Source organism: Musa acuminata, chromosome BXJ3-1 (assembly GCF_036884655.1).
Source record: "Musa acuminata AAA Group cultivar baxijiao chromosome BXJ3-1, Cavendish_Baxijiao_AAA, whole genome shotgun sequence".
NCBI classification, from domain to species: domain Eukaryota; kingdom Viridiplantae; phylum Streptophyta; class Magnoliopsida; order Zingiberales; family Musaceae; genus Musa; species Musa acuminata.
In genome coordinates, this window is record NC_088349.1 from 17640149 (window position 1) to 17659015 (window position 18867).

General features: G+C 36.7%; 1 protein-coding gene across 4 annotated transcripts; it reads right to left on the reverse strand.

Annotated features, from left to right (window-relative positions):
- Nucleotides 1-262: 262 nt before the first annotated feature.
- On the reverse strand, nt 263-17160 carry LOC135584100 (uncharacterized). 4 transcript variants are annotated; one of them, XM_065136641.1, is made up of 19 exons: nt 16744-17160; nt 14864-15512; nt 14592-14680; nt 14399-14488; nt 12479-13211; nt 11290-12357; nt 11049-11169; nt 8158-10034; nt 7858-7996; nt 7621-7738; nt 7460-7543; nt 5000-5470; nt 4710-4805; nt 3046-3210; nt 2792-2971; nt 1132-1245; nt 859-1041; nt 708-752; nt 263-631 (listed from the first exon to the last, which is right to left on the reverse strand). In XM_065136641.1, the coding sequence occupies exons 1-19, from the start codon at nt 16867-16869 to the stop codon at nt 497-499; spliced, it is 6483 nt and encodes a 2160-aa protein (XP_064992713.1). In that variant the 5' UTR covers nt 16870-17160; the 3' UTR covers nt 263-496. The 4 variants fall into 4 exon arrangements, with proteins under 4 accessions (XP_064992713.1, XP_064992712.1, XP_064992714.1 ...); XM_065136640.1 differs by having other exon boundaries at nt 7621-7744; XM_065136642.1 differs by lacking the exon at nt 7621-7738 and having other exon boundaries at nt 7872-7996.
- Between the last annotated feature and the right edge of the window lie 1707 nt (nt 17161-18867).

Genomic DNA, 18867 nt, shown 5'->3' on the forward strand with positions numbered 1-18867 from the left:
TTAGTGATTTCAATTTTTTCCACCTCGCATTCTACTTGGCAACATCATCTTACTCCATCCAAAAATTCTACGATAAAATTACACCAATTCCAACTCTAAGTTTCCACCCCAATTGAATGACTAAACAAACCCATCCTCCTGTTTAAAGCAACAATAGCAAACATTGGTATCAAGAATGTTGCCATGGAATCGCAAGCCTCAACTCGTGGAGTTCAGTCACAGAAGAAGAAGAAGAAGAAGAAGAAGAAGAGATGACAACATCTGAAAAACATGACTCATCATTCCATAACGATCAACTTCAAATTGATGTTTGCACACTTATACACAAAAACTTCCAACTTGACTCCTTTCCATGAATCTGATCGTGCAGCCACTCAACAACATTCCACTAGTTCTTCAGAAGCTGAATGTGTGCACAATGAGCGAAACCAGGCACTATATCTACATATGATACAAACCAGATGCAAACATTCATGACGAATGAATCGAGTGCTGACTAGTTCAGATATCGCCTGCAATTTCTTGAGTTACAGAAACACGGGATCTTTTTGCCCTCATCCTCACTGTTGAAGTGGTAGTCGTATGTAATCTCTTCGCCTGGATTTATGTCCCTTTCCGCAAAGAACACCACCTGCATTAATCCAAGGTAATCATTCTTACTGAGAAGTTTGCATCAAAAGGTACTGTTATCATCATCCATTTCTTACCTTTTTCTCGTTCCTGATTGAGATCACTTTGGCAACACAGTTGGGCTGATTGAACAAACAGCATGCAGAGAAAGATAACTCGGTGATCAGAAGAAGTACATGAACGGAGCAAAGGAACGATATAGATAGGGAATAAAATGAGACCAATTACCAGGCATGAATGGTTGACGAATCGAGCGATCCCACCTTTGCGAGTCGCATCGATGATATGCTCCTTGTCTATCCTGAAGAAGTAGCAGGCACTTTTGTACTGGATTCTCCTTCCTGATTGGTACTCAGCTTCTCGCTTGTCAGCTACCCGCAGTCCAACGATCTCACCGACATATTCTACGACCTTCAAATGTTCAATCCTTTCAAAACTAACAGTAGTCCAATGGAGAACATAACAAATCCTGAACACTAGAAATAGTTTGCGAATAGTTACCATAGCTCCACGGGCAATGAACTGAGATGTGTAGAGACCAAGAGCATGAATTCCTGATTTGTAGACCACCAAATGCTTCCATCCCTTCGATTGTTTGTAACGAATATATTCTTTCTGACAAGATAAGAATACCAAGTTAGTTAAAGGATTAACTCAAGACAAGAACAGAACTTTGACATTTAAATGGCTAGCTCGTAATGTGTGAAAGTTCATACATTCTTAGGGACCGCGAAGACCTAACAGGATAACGTACATTTACAATGAAGTTTTCTTATGAAAGCTTGGCATAAATAGAATTCTATATATAATTGATACATCTGAACCAGATTCATCCACATTCCATCGGCTAAGGGCATGTCACAAGAGGTTGCTGCAAAGTTACATGGGCAATCACAGCAGATGCACATCCCCAGAACAAAAAGCTTTGGAATTATGTGAGGGTTAGTAAGCTTTAAGGGTGTGACTGACCATGGAATGTAACAGATTTCAGTCTCTGTTCCTTCTAGAAAATTGGGGATTTTAATAGACAAAATATAGCCCTGATTTACACCTTAATTTGGAAAATATGATAAAAAAAATCCCATAGCACATGCATGCCAATGGAAAAGCATGGTCATCAGGATCTCTGGAAGAATTTGTTTGCAAATTTCAATATCAATCCTCTTCCTTGCATATGATGTACAAAAAAAATTGTACCTTTTCTTCTCAAAAGGAAACACCTTTAGTACAATAAAAGAAAACCTATATGTGAAGATACAACACTCCAATCTGCGTATCATGACAACTTCATATATTCTAATGCACTGTACTTGTTCCCATAAATTGCATAAGCATAGAATCATAATGCTCTCTTTCCATCTAAGTACTAAAATGATCTGGAAACTTCTATAAATTTGCAAAAATAGGTGTCATGTGCAAGTTAAAAATTTGACCATGTGTTCCATTTACATGTGCCAATATTATAAATGCTGTGGAAAAACCAGATTACAGAATATGGCTACAAATTAATTAAAAAAGATCTTTTTCTTAAAAATATATGCTTATGAACATGCAATAATCATGATTGAAGGAAAATAAGTCCAAAATAGTAGAGCTAGATAAATTATTATACATACTTTAGTAAACACAAAGCACTTAACACTATGCCAAATTTATTGGTTATCAATGACAAATTTCATTCACTTCCATTAATACTGTCCCCTGAAATTTACCAACATGATGCATGGTTTTAAAAGACTGCTAATCAAACAAGATTAACAGGTATAAAATTTACTGATACAAATCTGTTAATTAGAACTCCTATGCTGTTGCTGAAGGTGGCCTTCTGATTTGGTTGGCATTGCTTGTACTTTTACTTCTCCAGATGATCAAGGGAGAAATTTGGGGAAAAAAAGCAAAAGCAACTAGCTTGAAGTTGCCTAGTGTATCAGTTGTGTACAATTGTATTGATTTTTTTCAACAATCACTACCAATTTTCATTCTATAAGTTCCTTTCAGAAGTAGGGGAAGATTTTTACATGATGACCAAATTAGTGCCAAACACTACCAAGTAAAAGTGTGTGAATATTGGAATACAATATTCTGATTTTTTATGAACAAGGTGTCAGAGTAAGTGTATGAATATATCTCAGTAAACATTTTCAGGCTAATTAAAACATACCCGGAGGTCATACTCAACATCTGAACATGGCTGTCTCACCACACCTCTTGTACATGACTTTTGGCCATTGATATGAAGCCAGGCATTTATCTGCTCCTGAGAAACAATGCATACTCCATTATCACAGGGTCTCTGAGTGTTAGGTTTGTATCCTTTCTCTCTTTTCCGACCTTTAAAACCCTGTTTAGTTGGTTAGCGAAAAAGTTAAATACATAAAAAGAACAAAAAAGGTATCCAATAAGTTGTCAGACTACCTCTGTGCGAGCACATGTCCATTTGTTGTTCCCTGGACTTTCTTCTTCAGGATCCATAACATGACTATCAGGAAGACAACTATTGAGAGTTGCATGATGTGGACATCTCCCATAAAAGCCAACCCTTTCATTGTCATCACCTTCAATTTCACTTTGCAGTAAACCCTATTGATGAAATAAATGTTAATAATAACACAAGACGTCATGGTATTGTAGGCAACTAAATAGTCCAATTATGCTATAAGGTGATGGAATATATAATCTTATCCCATACAATTCAATATTCCACCACTTTAGCATGTGTATAAAAATCTATATAAACTGCATTGGAATCATGTTAATGGTTGTACAAGTACCTAAAGTCTTGATAGTATATAAACAACTTGTCCAATCACGTGAAATATAAGGCAGGCCAAGAATGGCCACACACCACAGATTCAACTTTGTTTTTTTTTTAAGAATCATTATAACTGTATAGTCCATATTTATGATTCAACATAATTCAATATGATTCACTACATTGACTATCCCCCAAACCTTTGTTGGCAAGAATCTCATGCACTAGATCATCCTCTTAGAAAAGTTAATACATTTTAGAGGATGAGTTTTAACATCATTATAAAGTTATTTATTTGCGACCTGGGTTATCAAAAACATAGTTCGCATTACCAATCCATACCGGTATACCAATCAACTATTGGTACAATACATACCGAGTGTATCAACACAGTATACTGGGGGATACTAATGTACCGCCCATACCAATCCTCTATTGGACCGGTATGTACCGCCTATACCGAGCGGTATGCTTTGGTACATAAAACCTTGATCAAGACTAAAGTCACAAGAAAATCTTGTTTATAAATATAAGTTTACTTTCATTGACCCTCCCTAGATCCCAGAGTCTTATGCACTAGGTTTGTTTTCTTTAAGTCCATATTTATGCTATGTGAGCAACTTTCAGCCGCAGCTGTAACAGCAATAACAAGCCGTCTATTGGAATTTCATATGCATAACAATTAGTCTATAATAAAAGGGAGAAAAAACCTTGAAAAGGAAGATGCACATGCACTAGAAAATTATTGGTTATTATGAACTCAATTAGTTCCAACTTAACTGTTAAATGGTATCTTTCCTCACTAGCAGGTGTGTTTAATATGAATGAGAAATAGAGGTTAAAGCCTCAAATAGAAGTGTCTAAGTGAAGAGCATGAATACTTGAAATCTAGAAGTCAGTTGGACACGACAGTCCAACGAAGTGTGACTACCATCAAAACATTAAGCAGGCACAAGCTGAGGAATTCAATTTATTGCCAATCTCTATCGTGCATGATGTATGTCATCTAATGTAGAAACATCAAAATATGTCAATGCTCTTTGACCCTTGAAAATCAGACTATCCAAGTAAACTTGTCAAAATTTAGATTTTATATAACTGTGTAAGAAAACAAAATTTTAATGAGTATTGCTGGCTAATTGATAAAGGATGTTTGAGAAAATAATAAATTCAAAGATAAACAAAAAATGAAAAATATTGCTGGCTACTTTTGATGAGAAGTAGAACAGGAGAACCTGGATAACATAAAAGACTATATTATCAACAAATTAATTAGTTTGTATGCCAAGAAGCTAGTATAAAAGGTATATTGTGTATGTATACATACCTTCTGATGTGCACACCAAGGATGAAATGGGATACAACAAGTTGGAACTCTGCACTCTATACATGAACCCCCAGGTCGGTTACATATTGAGCAAACCTGAACAGGGCAAGGTCACAAAAGAAAAAAATAAATGATCGTTGATGGAGAACATACTTCACCTAGTCTACTGGTAAGAAGATTTAGATTTTTCCAGCTACTGAAAAGTTTTTTACAGAATGCATTCACCAAATAGTAATGGATGGTGAGATTTTTATGATTTTATCTCTTACTCCTGGTGAGTTTAAACTTACAATATTTTTCTTAGCCGGTAAAGCACCAGATACATCGAAAGTGCTCATTGTGTCAACGTTTGGGCATCTTGTACCGGGTGTCCAGAGTCCACAAACCATATGAACCCACTGTTTAGTAGATGGATCCAATACTCCAGCAGTTATGCTGTTATGGGTCTGAAACTTTTCCGGCATGCAATTTTTGCTTTCAGGAAAGTTGGTTTGCATCTGCATATCCAATTTCAAAGCAGCTTTGGGAGAGAAATCGGAGATTATCTCACCAAGAGGAGCTAAACCACATTTGTCAAACTTTGGTACTTCACCTACTGAACTAGGATTAAAAAACTCATTCTCTGTACTTTCAGAAGGAACTGATTTGCCAGAGTAGGATGTTTTACTGACTCTCCAAGCCTTCAACAAACTTTTGACAATATTTTGGCATTTTAGCGCCCGTGTCATGGCTCCACCTCCATATCCACACAAAACACAAACCTGTTTATGCACCAAAAAGATGACAATAAAATGTTAATGGAATAAATTAATTTATCAGCATCCTTTTTTATCTCATTGCAAGTTGAATGAATTAAATATATAAATCCACCTCACATGTGACATGACTGAAGTTATTCAGATGCTATTCAAAAATTACAGACTAATAAAAAAGAACAGATAGTCTGTTGTGACATAAAAAATCAACCCCCCCCCCCCCCCCCCCCCCCAAAAAAAAACAAAACAAAAAAGAAAAATCACTAACACCACCCCCAGAAAATAAAAATTTACGGACTACTGTCCAATATTTAACCAGCCCGACCAAATATCAGTAACCAAACATGTACCTTGACAATGAATTATCTACTTTATTTTAATAATTATTATTCCATTGCCAGCAGATACAGTTGGTATACTACCTGGTACACTAATACCAAAATGGCAGTCTAAATAGATCACCAAAACTTGTATCGGACTGGTATTTAAAACCTTATTCATAACTAAAAGGAAGAAGGAAGTAGTATCCCAATTGAAGCTAAACAAATATAAGTTACAGTTGCAGAATGGAATACAGTTGTTTAGTACAAAATGGAAAAAAAGTAAAGAAAAAAAACACAAGTGACAATGCAATTATGGGCTGACCACATTTTCCTTCTCTAATTTAAAGGAATAAACCTATCAAGTTCTTGATCAACTGAGCTGCTGATTTTAACAGTTGGGCAACACATGTTAAGAGAATCAACCACTGTCAGACAATATCTTTGAAAAATGGGCCAAAAGCTTAGTGAAATTTGACTCCATAAAAGTGAAGAGAAATTGAATGGATATTAGTTATACCACTGATATATATATACATATATATATATGTATATGTATATATATGTATATATATATATATATATATATATATATATATATATATATATATATATATATATATGTATGTATATATATATATATGTATGTATGTATGTATATGTATATGTATATGTATATATATGTATATATATCTATATGTATGTACATATATATGTATGTATATATGTATGTATATATATATATATATATTTATTTATTTATTTATTTATATTTATATTTATATATATATATATCTAATAAAGCAATGATAAATGAATGCCAAAATGTCCATCTAGTTGATCATTGAGAATATTATTGGAATAATAGTTCATACACCAATGCCAATATGTGTCCCACTAACAGGAACATGCCACAAGTGATATATCCAAGTGAAATGCGAAACAAAATTATACATATGTTAATTCTCATAGTGACACCTACACCTAGATGTACTTAAAATGTCAAAATGGCAGCTTCAATTTCTTCTAAAGCAGTTTCAATATGCATTCTAAAGTATATTTCTTCAATTTCTTCTAAAGCAGTGTCAAAATGGATCAAGTAGGTTAAATAACAATGCAGTAGAATACTTACTACATTCTCATTGGCTTTTTGTTCAGGGACCAGTATTATTGTTGTTTTGACCTTTTCTTGAAGGATTCTCAAGTATGCATTCTAGTAACTTTATTTTCCTTAGTCCAGTGATTCTGTTGTTTTGGCCATTTCTTGAAAAAATCTTGAGTAGGAACAGTTGAAATTTTATGCTTTTAGTTGGTTTATGTTTATATTAAAAACAAGATTGATCAGATTAGATGGCCAATTTATATCCATGTAAAACTAAATGACAGATCAGATAAGATCTCCAAATTTAATATTTTAAATAGTATACCACAATGATCCATGACACACAAGTATCATGAATTTGGACTTAAAAAAGGAACATGGTACAAAAAGGCACATAGATTAATCAAAGTCATTTAAAAGTATATGTTTTCTCTCAAATTATTGTCACAAAGAAATTACATAAATAAAGGCACAAGAACATGAGTAATAATCATAAAGAACCAGAAACTATAAAGGGATTATAACTGAGGATGACATTAGCATGTTTAGAAATAGCATCTGCCAGTTGCTTACAATGTTTTGGGAGTTGGCCTTGCATGGCCTACAAGACCAATGCCCTTTTGGAATTTTTGAAACACCATAGCAAGCCTGGTGAACCTACACAAAAATACGCCAAATAAAGAAAAATAATAAAAATTAAACAAAATCGAATGTACACTTTCTATGTCACACACTTTAATCAAGCAGTCATTGCACTCTATCAAATGATTAGCATCGTCTTGATTTGAGCTTCCACAGACACAACAAAATGAATCTGAGTTCAAAAGAAAGGAGGGAAATTTGTACCCTTGGCTGCATCTACATTGACAAATTTATTAGGACAAATAGAGAAGGAAAAGCTTAAGGTCCAATCAGAGTTTGTTAAACATCATTATATCTAGATCCAATTGAAATCCAATGCGACTATCTACCTTCTTCTGCTTACTTGAGACAGCTTGCCAGCATGATCTTGATTGTTCTTAAGCTTGGCAAATGATGGAATATTTGTTGGCAATGCAGATTCTAAAATCTCCCTTGGATGAAGCTTCTCATTTTGATGTTCCACTCCATCTTTAAAATGGGAAAGAAATTACATGACACAAAAATATTTATATCAATGGAATCAGATGGATCCTGACAAGTGCACTGATCCTAGAAAACAGAAAACAACTGTACCACAGGCAACAGGCAAGAATCTTATGTGCAAGATTATTCAAATACTAAAACATTACCTACAGTAGTTGAAGGAAAATCATTTAGCTCATTTTCTGCCTCAATCGATTTTGAGCATTCATTGATTCCAGAAGCTGATAAGCAGGAGTTCTTTGTTGCGTGTCTATGTTTTGCTCCGAATCTATTGAGACTCTGTGTATGAACATCCTTCTGTTTTGGTCTTGACTGGGATTTTAATTGTTTAGGATGCAAACCAGGTCCCAGGACAGAGTCTGTTTCCTTTCCTGCTGACAAAGTATCCAAATATCCACCATTCTTGCTGGAATATCCTTTATTTTCACCTGATATACGAAGAAATTTTGGATTTTGCCCATTCTCAGAACAACTACTTGGCATATCCTTCTCATGTAATAATTTCAAAGATGATAATTCATTGTCTAGGCCCAAACTGGTATTATAGACTTCAACAGTGCTACACCTCCTAGCATTTTTTAGTATCAAACTAAGGGAAATGATCTTTGGAGGCTTTTGATCACCATCTGTTTCCCCACAATAGATGATACCTGAATTTCCACATACAATAGGCCTGCTTTTCTTAGGCAAAGTAGTCTTAATATTGCTAAAAGTATTACCAATACAGTTTAATGACATATATTTGGGTGGTTTTCCAGTTCTTGTAGAATTTTCCTGTTTCAAATATGCAGCCAAAACTTGCTTTGTCTTCTTTCTAGAAGTCTCAACTCTACTAAGAGAATGATCATCATCCAGGATCCGCTTTTCAATGTCCTCCTGCAATTTATGTTGGATACTGAATCTTTCGAAGTTAGACTTGTTGCAGGACAGTGATGACCTCTTTCTCTTAACACTTGAAGATCCACAAGTAGAAAGATGTGTTTTTTTCTTCACACTAACAGGTTGTGGGGAAACTTCTCCTTGTGATCGAGAATGGTCAATTTCTAAATGTCTGAGATTATTAGGGATTTCAGAAGGAAAAGCATAATCAGATAATGGAATTAACATATCTGGTCCATTGAGCTCCATAGACTCGTTTCTATTAGCTGTTTTAGGTGTCCTTTCAAAATTCAGATTCTTATTGACATTCTCTTGATCTGCACAGCATTTATTCATATTCCTAACCCTCTTGGTTTTCAATGGACTCATCAAACAAAGTTCATCAATAAGGCCAACAGAAGAATGACCCGCCAAATGATGGAACCCAGGTGTAGCTACATCCACCTTACCCATTATGTGAATGGTTTCCTCACACTCCCCACCACCAACAGCCTCATCAGATGAGCCACATTTCTCATTCCCTGATCCTTCATCCACCAAGAGATCATGGATCATATTTGTAGTTCTAATATTTGCTGCACAAGAAGTTAAATTATTAACTTCAGTTGAAACCTCAGTTACAACAGGAGCAGATGATCCAGATGACATATTAAACATCTTCTGTGCTCTCGTTGACTGGGAAGATTGATGAGTTCCATCAAACTCTGGAGAACAATCATCAAGTTGATCACCAATACGTTTTGTGGTTTCCAGTGCCTGTGCAATCTTGAAAGTAGAAGAGATATCAGCATCGGCATACACTTTCTTTGGAACATCTCTCCAAAAGGATGTCTTTTGATCATTCCTTGGAACAAACTTATTCTTAGAGCAACCACAATGAGCTAGACAAATTCTTTTTCTGTCTGGTATTAAATAATCCTTATCATGGTCTGGAGTGGCATGCATTACTTTAGCTTGCCCACAAACCCTTCGTTCACTTAAGGCATGAAAAGTTTTATTACCACCTGATGTACAGAAGCCTGAAACACAATATGGAAGTACAGAGGAGCAGCAATGTTGAGATAAGCAAGAATTATGTTCTTTGTGATTGCACATTCCATGCTTAAGACTACCAGTGAAACAATTGCTTCCCAGCCTCCCCAATCTGAGGTAGAGATCAAGAGTGAGGAAAGATATGCTTAAACATCCATCTGGACATTAATAGTACATCCAAGAACTATACTGGGATAGAGATAAAAAATAATTATTCAAAATAAAGCATGAAAACATGATGAAAAAGGTTTACAAGATATAAAATGAACAACAATAACAAAAGCTAACAGCTACAATATGCTTCCAAGATAATGTTTTCCTAACCAAAAAGCATATAACAACAACATAAGTTATAGTGTCATATTACTAAAAAATGATCAGAAACCAATGTAGATTTACTGCTTGTATCTGTGCATTTACGTGTATTCTAAAGATGAAGATACACACACATATATATATAGTCAACTACCCATTTATGTCTCTGTTGAGATATCCGAGGTTATTGGATTGTTTTCCATGTTGCATAAATGATAGATCTCAAGTTCAAGTCCACTAGTGCGTCATGTGTCATTTAATGTATTGTATGTTATGAAGTGATTAACAATAGTACTAACCAAGAAGATGGGAGTTAATTTACACTTGCCCTAACAACATTGGCTGAATCTATGAAATAGATAGTACTGGCAAGGAACATGTCCTGCAGACAGCAGTTCCATGCCAATGTCCCACATAAGGTTTCAACAAAAAGAATTACTTACTGAAGCATGAGAACCAATCAGGAAAACAGAAAATCGACAATGTCAAAGTTGATTTAATTGCCAAACCAAGAGTATGCCAAATTTATACCAAATGAGCATGCTCATAAGAAAACAGAGCAGCTGTCAGGCATGCTCATGAAAAGATACCTTGTGTATATGCATCAACACTCACATATAGGGTCCACATTATGTTCAATTTAAGCTAACTATAAAAAGATGTCTGCTATAAAATCCAGATCCGGTGACTCTTTTATGCTCCATTAAGAAAGGCTTTCTTAAAAATTCTTTAGATGATCATTTGGGAGTTGCTTATCTCATACAAAGTCCACTAACACATACAAGAGCGCTACAGAAGTAGATGGTACCACCTCAAACAAGGTTGCTCATCAACATCACAAATGCAGCAAGTAGAAAACCTTTTACAGTATTTTTCAGAACTTAGTGGAACTCTTTGTGTTGAACCAGTGCAATTGCAGGATCTAGTTGAACCTGCATATTCATCAACATAAGAACATAACTATTCAATGCATGTATAGTAACTTAAAAGCATATGAACAATCACCAGTTTTAGTAATTAAAACAGATATCTCAATTATATATAATACAGACCTGTATGACAAGGATGACCAGGAAAAATATCCATACCACGACCAGATTGACAACTTGGACATGAATGTACAGATTTTATAGCAATTTTGGAGATTTCATGGTAATTTCTGCAGTAATTTCCTTCCCCTGCATCTCTCTGCATTTCCAGATCCTGACAACCATCAAGTTGAGGTTCCATGGATGACAAACAGCATAGTTTGTGATGTTGGGGACTTTTTTTAAGGGAAGTAGAACTTTTCTGTGTAGTTAAACCAACCATGTGCCTAAAAGCAAAATTTTTCAAGTTGACATCCATCAAATGCTGGGTTGTATTTAAAACCTTTTTCTTTGGTTCCAGCGAACACAGGGATGTCGAAGCCAGACTCATTGGAATATCTGAGTTCAAAGAATCATGACCCACCATCTCACTAGGAACTGGATCGGAAGATCCATGAACGGCATGATTACAGTAATCCTTGTTTGAGACAGAGGCTAAATCATGTTGCTTGGGGATTTTACCACCAAGTTTCTGTAACATGCCAGACAGCTGATCTGGATAGAAGGAAGTTTGGCTAGCATCCACAGATACACTAATTTGAGGACACTTCTTACTAAAAGATGTATCAATCTCTCTAGTATTGGCAATTTGGTTATCTTTCACTATGCACACAGATTTCACTATGCCATTATCAGCAGCCAGAAGGCTCTTTCTTTCATCTAAGATATTGAGAAAATCCAACTTACTTGCCTCAGATTTTCTTTCAATACCATGAGTTGCATCTCCTACAGGATTGGAAACTTTAAGTTTAACAGGAGAGTCACCACTAGGCACCCTAGATGGAAGATGATCGCTGCTATTAAAAAAGTTATCAAGAGAAAGAGATGTACTGTTCCCCTCAAGGTGTGAGAGAAACAGTGAAATCAGTGGATTCTTGTTTGCACTGCGACTCAGATCTTCTGATTCAGAATGATTGTAAGTATTAACAGCTGTAGTTGCATGCCGTTCGAGTCTTTTATTTGAACATAATGTCTCTGAAGCAGTGAAATGCAGACTTTGACTAGTCTTCTTTCTATCATAGGCATTATCAACTGCAAAAAGACAAAGCGCTTATCCAACTCTCCAGTAACAGATGCAATTAACCGATAACAAACACTTGAAACAGAATGAATCAAAATATAAAAAGAAAAGAATGCTAACCATCAAAGTTACCTTGTTGCTTTAGTTGCTGATGAAAGTGTGGCTTCTTTGGGTTACATGTGGCTCCAAATTCCAGCACAGGTGTTGGATAGGAACCTGCAAATATATGACATTTTTGAGATGGTTGACCAAGCCTCAATTCTATGTTTGAAGCGCCATCCTTATCAGCAAGAGACGTATCAATGGAGAAGTTGTTACTGCTGATATCACAATCATGGTTTACAGAATTGTTGGCCCACAAACATGGTAGGGCAACAGATTGATCTACAAATTTGGTGTTGTAATTGACACCATCAGTATCTAAATAATGGTCGATAATTTCTTTTCCCTTACATAGAGTTGAATGAAGTTTCTCAGAACCAACACAAGTAGGACTTTGCTTCGCTATCTGCATGGACTGGTTCTTTGACAGAACAGACTTGATAACTTGCTCGGAACTGTGAATCTTCTCTTGGAAAAGATTACATCCATCCAAATTGTACCTCTGATATTCATTATCTTGTACCTTGTTTACAGATTTCTCCTGGGCAGTGTGCCCTACCATTGTGTATGGATGACTAGGTACAACACTATTATTCAAAGGTTCTGCAGATCTCCAAGATCCACCAAATGACTTGATATCACTGATTGTCCCAATGTTATTTACCAAGGTTGGAGCATTACTAGCCTTGGAACCAAAAAAGACACCTTTTGTTGATGAACCACCTGTCCACTCCCATCCACTGATATCATTTGGTGCCAGAATCTAATGAATAAGAGAACAAGAAGCCAGTTTAAAGTTACTAATAAATTTTGCAATGAGAAAACAAGACTTTCAATTGTGAAACATGGTACCATTAGATTGTAACTATTTTGCACCACCCTTCTAGGAAGATTCCAAATGGTACACTTTTGGGTTGATTAGATATTAGTCCCACATATGAAGAGTGTTGCAATTGCACATATGCTTGCATTGCTATTTAACTTAGCATCATTGTGGCATTACAAAATTACAGGATAACACTTCTTGTTATATTTCATAAAACATAAATCATATGGAAACCATAAAATGATGTATGAAGCAGAATAATTATCTTACTGGTTAGCAAAATTAAGGAGCTAAAAGTCCATTTTCTAGCATTGGAATGAAGATCAGAATCTTATCACAAAGATAAATCCTTTTTTTTATTTCCTACACATCCAGCTTAACACAGGAAACCAGGATGACTAGTAGTGCTGTCTAGAGAGATTTGAATCAGCTGACCACTTCCTCACAAATTTGTCAGTAGCTGTCAACAGGCAACTCGCATGTACTATATATTAAACTTTCAAAAGGTCATAAATAATTACTAATACAAAGATAATGGTGCACATCTACATTGAACAATGGGCAGCTGAAAAATGAAAATCTACAAAGAATTTGGCAGCAGTACATGTGAGCATACAATAGGATAATTTCAGTGTGCTTGTGAATGATGATGCTCATATCCTTAAGCAATCAGCAAATATGAGTATGATTCAGTACAGCCTACAATAAATATTTAACTTTTTAGTTTGAAGCAGAGAAAGCAGTCAAAAGTGAACAAGAGGGAGCTGATCATCGTGACAAAGTAGTGTATAGACACCTCAAAGAGATGATAGATTCTACATGTTACATTAGAGAAGCTTTTCAACCTCAGCATGGGAAAACTTGCATCTATTTTTCAGGTGATATAATGTTTTAGAAAATGCTCATACATGGGGCACAGGCTTCGCTTTGTCAAGAGACTGATTGCAAGTCTAAATTAATTTGATTCTAACCCTAACTCCAAGAACATCTGTTGAAACTGTTGCTTCAGCAAAGGAGTACTTGCATAAAAAGAAAAGACATTAGTGGATTACAGATTCTATGTACAGTAATATAAATGAAAACTTCTCGAGAATTCCATAAAATGAAATTTGTGAAAGCATTACCCCTAAGCATAGCTTGCACCAATGTGATATACTCATTCCATTCTCCATATAGACAGCCTCACCAGGGTTCGCTGAAGGTGATCCAGAATGCTGCAAGAAAAACATGTGAAGAAGACCATTCTCCCTATGAGAGTGACAAAGGAAAAGCCCAACATGAGAAGAATCACAAGTTTCTGATTCTTTACAAGGCTACCTCACAAAATTTGGCGACAGACATGCGACAGCTATGACAAAAGCATATAACTTCAAAAAGTCCTTTGTTGCCCATAAATAATTCCCCAACTGTCAGGATGTCAGAAAGCACTTTTATGAATTTTAGCTTGTTGTTATCAAGTTATGTTACACAAAACATAAGACAGAGATGTATAACATAATGTCAACAAGATCATTGATGTACGTAGAGAAACAGAAATAATTTATGCAAGTCAACCACAACTTAGTGAAGAGAGCAAGTGGTATACTAACCAGTGTTTCTGCAGAAGACAAGAGGATGTCCTCTAAGAAACGGAGAATTGTTATTGGAAACAGGAGGCTTAGCTTCAAATGAAACAATTCGTGAAGCTTGAACATCCATGGTTGCATGCTTATTGCCATTTGCTGACTTACTTGAAGTAAGCCATCCACTCCTTGTAGAATTCAATGCAAATCCTGTATTGCTACACTTAGATGATTGTGGGGAAACTAGTTCAATAGAGTCCATATCATGGTAAGAATTCCCTGCAACTTGAGCACTATTATGTACCGAAGCAGAATTTACAGACGGCCTCGATGCAACAAAAGAGGAAAGCTCATTCCAATTTCCTGGGGCATTATCTCCATGATTTTCAGGCAGAGGTGGGATATTTATAGAAGGGACCACACAACCACTACCACTTAGAATCTTATCATCATTGCTACCTTGAGGCTTGGCTACATCCATTCTTGAATTTGGCAACTGAGAAAACTTGCCAGACAAAAGAGCAAGAAATGAATTACCCAGCTCTGTCTTCCCCAATCTGTAGGAACTTAAGTTGAATGTATCACTAGCCGAAGCCTCTTGACTTCTTACTTGATCCTTCAAAACAGCCTCTTGTGCAAGAAAAGAAGGGAAATGATGGCGTAAATTCATAGAAACCTGCAGAGTAAGACAATGCTGTTAACCATGTACATAAATTCATACAAAAACTTCACTTTATGTATTGTATGGCATACCATACAAGTCTATTGGGCACCCAGTATTACACAAACCAGCATTTAAATGCTAGCCCTTTATCTTAAGGGCATGTAACATCATCACTTTAATAAAAAATGAGTCACATAATCAGAAATAACAAAGAATACATATATCTGAAAAAAGGATAGAAAAAAACCATCAGATAGGTGCTCATTCTAATCAATGATTATGGATTTATAACAGTGGGTGCACTTGCACATTCATCTAATTGCATTAAGCACCTTCCAGACCCTCCCAATGTCAAACAACCCTACTCGAGAAACTCCATACATAAACCCTAAATTTCCTGGAGTTTGTTCACCACAATACCCCTCTATATCTCATGTAAGTTCTTTCTTATTCCTCCCAAGAGTGTCAATCTATGTGCTTTTGCTGTTTATTATTATCAAACATTTCCAGAAAAATCTTATTTTTCCCTCTGAAAAGGTTGAAAACAAGTTTAGTCCTATTTTTGCCTTGCATATGAGAGAAAAAACAATGAGAAAGACTAAAGCAGTGGCAAATTTATGCTTCACATTTATTTAGATGCCCCTCTCAGGGCCAAACAACAATCTGAAACTTATTGCATATTTGAAACCAGAATTATACAGTATACTTCTATCCATATCGCTACATGGTCATACATTGCATGGCTTGGAGCATATGTTTGTTCAGCTTACAGATGTACACAGTTCCTGCTATTACAAAAGGTCCTCATTCGCGATATCTGATGATCTTGGCAATAGACGGCTTGTATTCATGAAGGATTTACAATGTTAAGTAGAAAAAGCTCCTATAGGCAGAAATTTAAGAGCATGATATATTTGTGGCATAGTTAAAGCCCAAGAATTCTACGAACACGCTGCCAGAGTATGTTGGTCTCGTGCTAGTGAAGTTGCTCCACCTAATACTCCCAGCGACTTCTCCGTTAATACCACTCTATGTAAAGACATGCAGCGTGGGCGCAAAGTTACAATAATATCAAAAGAGCTGTTCCAACCAATGCCACCATAACAGCACCGAACAGCCAGAAACGACGCATGCATTGCACGAATATCCACCAAAACCCCCATCCCCCACGAAAAGAATCAACCTTCACCAACTCTTGATGCTAACCCCCTCCCCACCTCTCGAAGAGGAAGAAGCAGGATACCTGACCCGCGGACGCCTGCGGGAGGGGCAGTTGCTGCGGCGGCACAGTCGGAGTCGAAGCCGGAGCCGGCAATGGCGGAAGCGGCGGCGGCGGCGCCACGCATTTGGCGAGCCAGGAGTCGTCCATGGCCGCCCACCGTCCCTCCTACCTTTCCCCCATTACCTCATCCCGCCACCGCGGAGCCACAGAACACGGGAAGAGAGAAGGGTTTTGGAAAGACGAGAGTGTGGTTTCGGCTGCCACAAAGAGGGATTGATTGGACGAAACAAACAGCAAGCGGAGAAGAGGAAGAAGAAATAGATAACGAAGAGAGAGATTTTTAGGGATTTTAGCCCTCCACTCTGTTGTTGAGTTCCTTTTCTCCGGTTGGTCCCTCGCTCTGACCTTTTCTTGCTCTCTGCGCTCTGCTCCCTCTGCAACTCGACAGGAAGGGAGAGGAAAAAAAGGAAAGGGTAAAACAGTAATTGAATCCGAACGAAAAAATGCATTCCTACGCACTCACGTACCCTGTTAAAGAATGGCGGGCCATGTTGTAGGCCCAGGTAAATTTCCAATCATCACGAACGCATACGGACGGGTGACGAACGAGGGCGTACGCGGATCGTTGCTCGGACGAGAGAAATGATGATGAGATAGGCGGGTTAGCACGTGATCGGAAACGTTGGGTGTTGTGAGCCGTCTGATGCTATCGGCCTTTTTCTTCGTGTCCTCGCGATTGCGGTCGAGGGGTATTCTGGGAAGAGCAGAACAGCCTTCTTTCTCTTGTTTCATATGTGATGGGTTAGTGGAGTGACATGAGCTGCAATTATTGCCGGAGACGGCACTGTGACTTATCATCCCGAACCCGATCCGGAATCCAATGTGAACATCCTGATGCGGATCCTAATCCCTATTCATCAACCGATCCGATTGCGTTCGGATCCTCCGTCAACGTCCGATAATAGATATATGATCCCTATTTTTTAATATTATATTTAAATCTTCTATCTTATCGGTTGATATTGTTCCAATAAACTGTAATAAGCAATATATATTAGTTTGAACGATGAAAAGAAGAATACGATTATTCAATTCAAAATTCTAATAAAAAAAAAGGACAAACCACCATCTCACTATTTGATATCATTTCAAATTATAATCATTATTTAATAAATATATTTAGTTTCATATTAGTTGAAAAGTAAAGAAATGAAAGACTTATAAACTCGTCCAATCATTCTCACTATCATGTCTTTTGGGATTTATGAATCCTGAAAATATAAACTCATACATGCACATTTAAAATAGATAATTTCTTACGAGCATATGGATTATATGATGAAATATTAATTTATCATAATGATATTAAAAGGATAAGGGTTTATAAATTAGTTAGATCACTCTTTTCAGACTCATGAGTTTTGAAAGGATAAAATTATATGAGCATGTTCAAAATGGATAATTCCTTATACTCTTACAGTCAAATCAATAATGATGAAATATTAATTTATCACTATTAATTCGGAAGAAAAGATAAAAGAAATTACGATAGTGATGACTTAATTATTTACACGTACGTGCGGGTTGGATGCAGGCCTTAACGTAGGGACTCAAAACCGTAAAGGTAGATGAGATCCTCTCCAATTATTCTATTAATTACTCGTCCTTCGAATTCCAAAACCCTACCATCCGTTGACTCTGCGTAGAACAAGTGAGCGTCCTCCGTGGGTCCCCATGATCGATTTGTATAGGATCCTCACTCGAACCGCAATCGCCCTAAACCTTAACCCAACGCGTGCACCTTGCAAGACGCCCCGACGAGAAATCATCCGCTGTAGCATACCCCTTCCCTCCTCTTCGACCTCAGTGTGTGATACTCATGTTTTGTTTTGATTTTTTCTATTTCCTAGGGTTGTCGTCGTACTCTTCTCTTGTTAGGATCGAGAGCACTAAGAGGGGGGGGGTGAATTAGTGCAGCGGAAATCTTTCAGCGATTAAAAACGAAAGCTGCGTTCGTTTGATAAAAACTATTTTGATGCAAAAGCTGATTCTAAGAATACTTATGATTAAGTGCAGTTTATGTCTAAACACAGTTTGCGTCTAAGCGCAGTTTACGCAGTTTGCGTCTAAATGCAGTTTACGTAT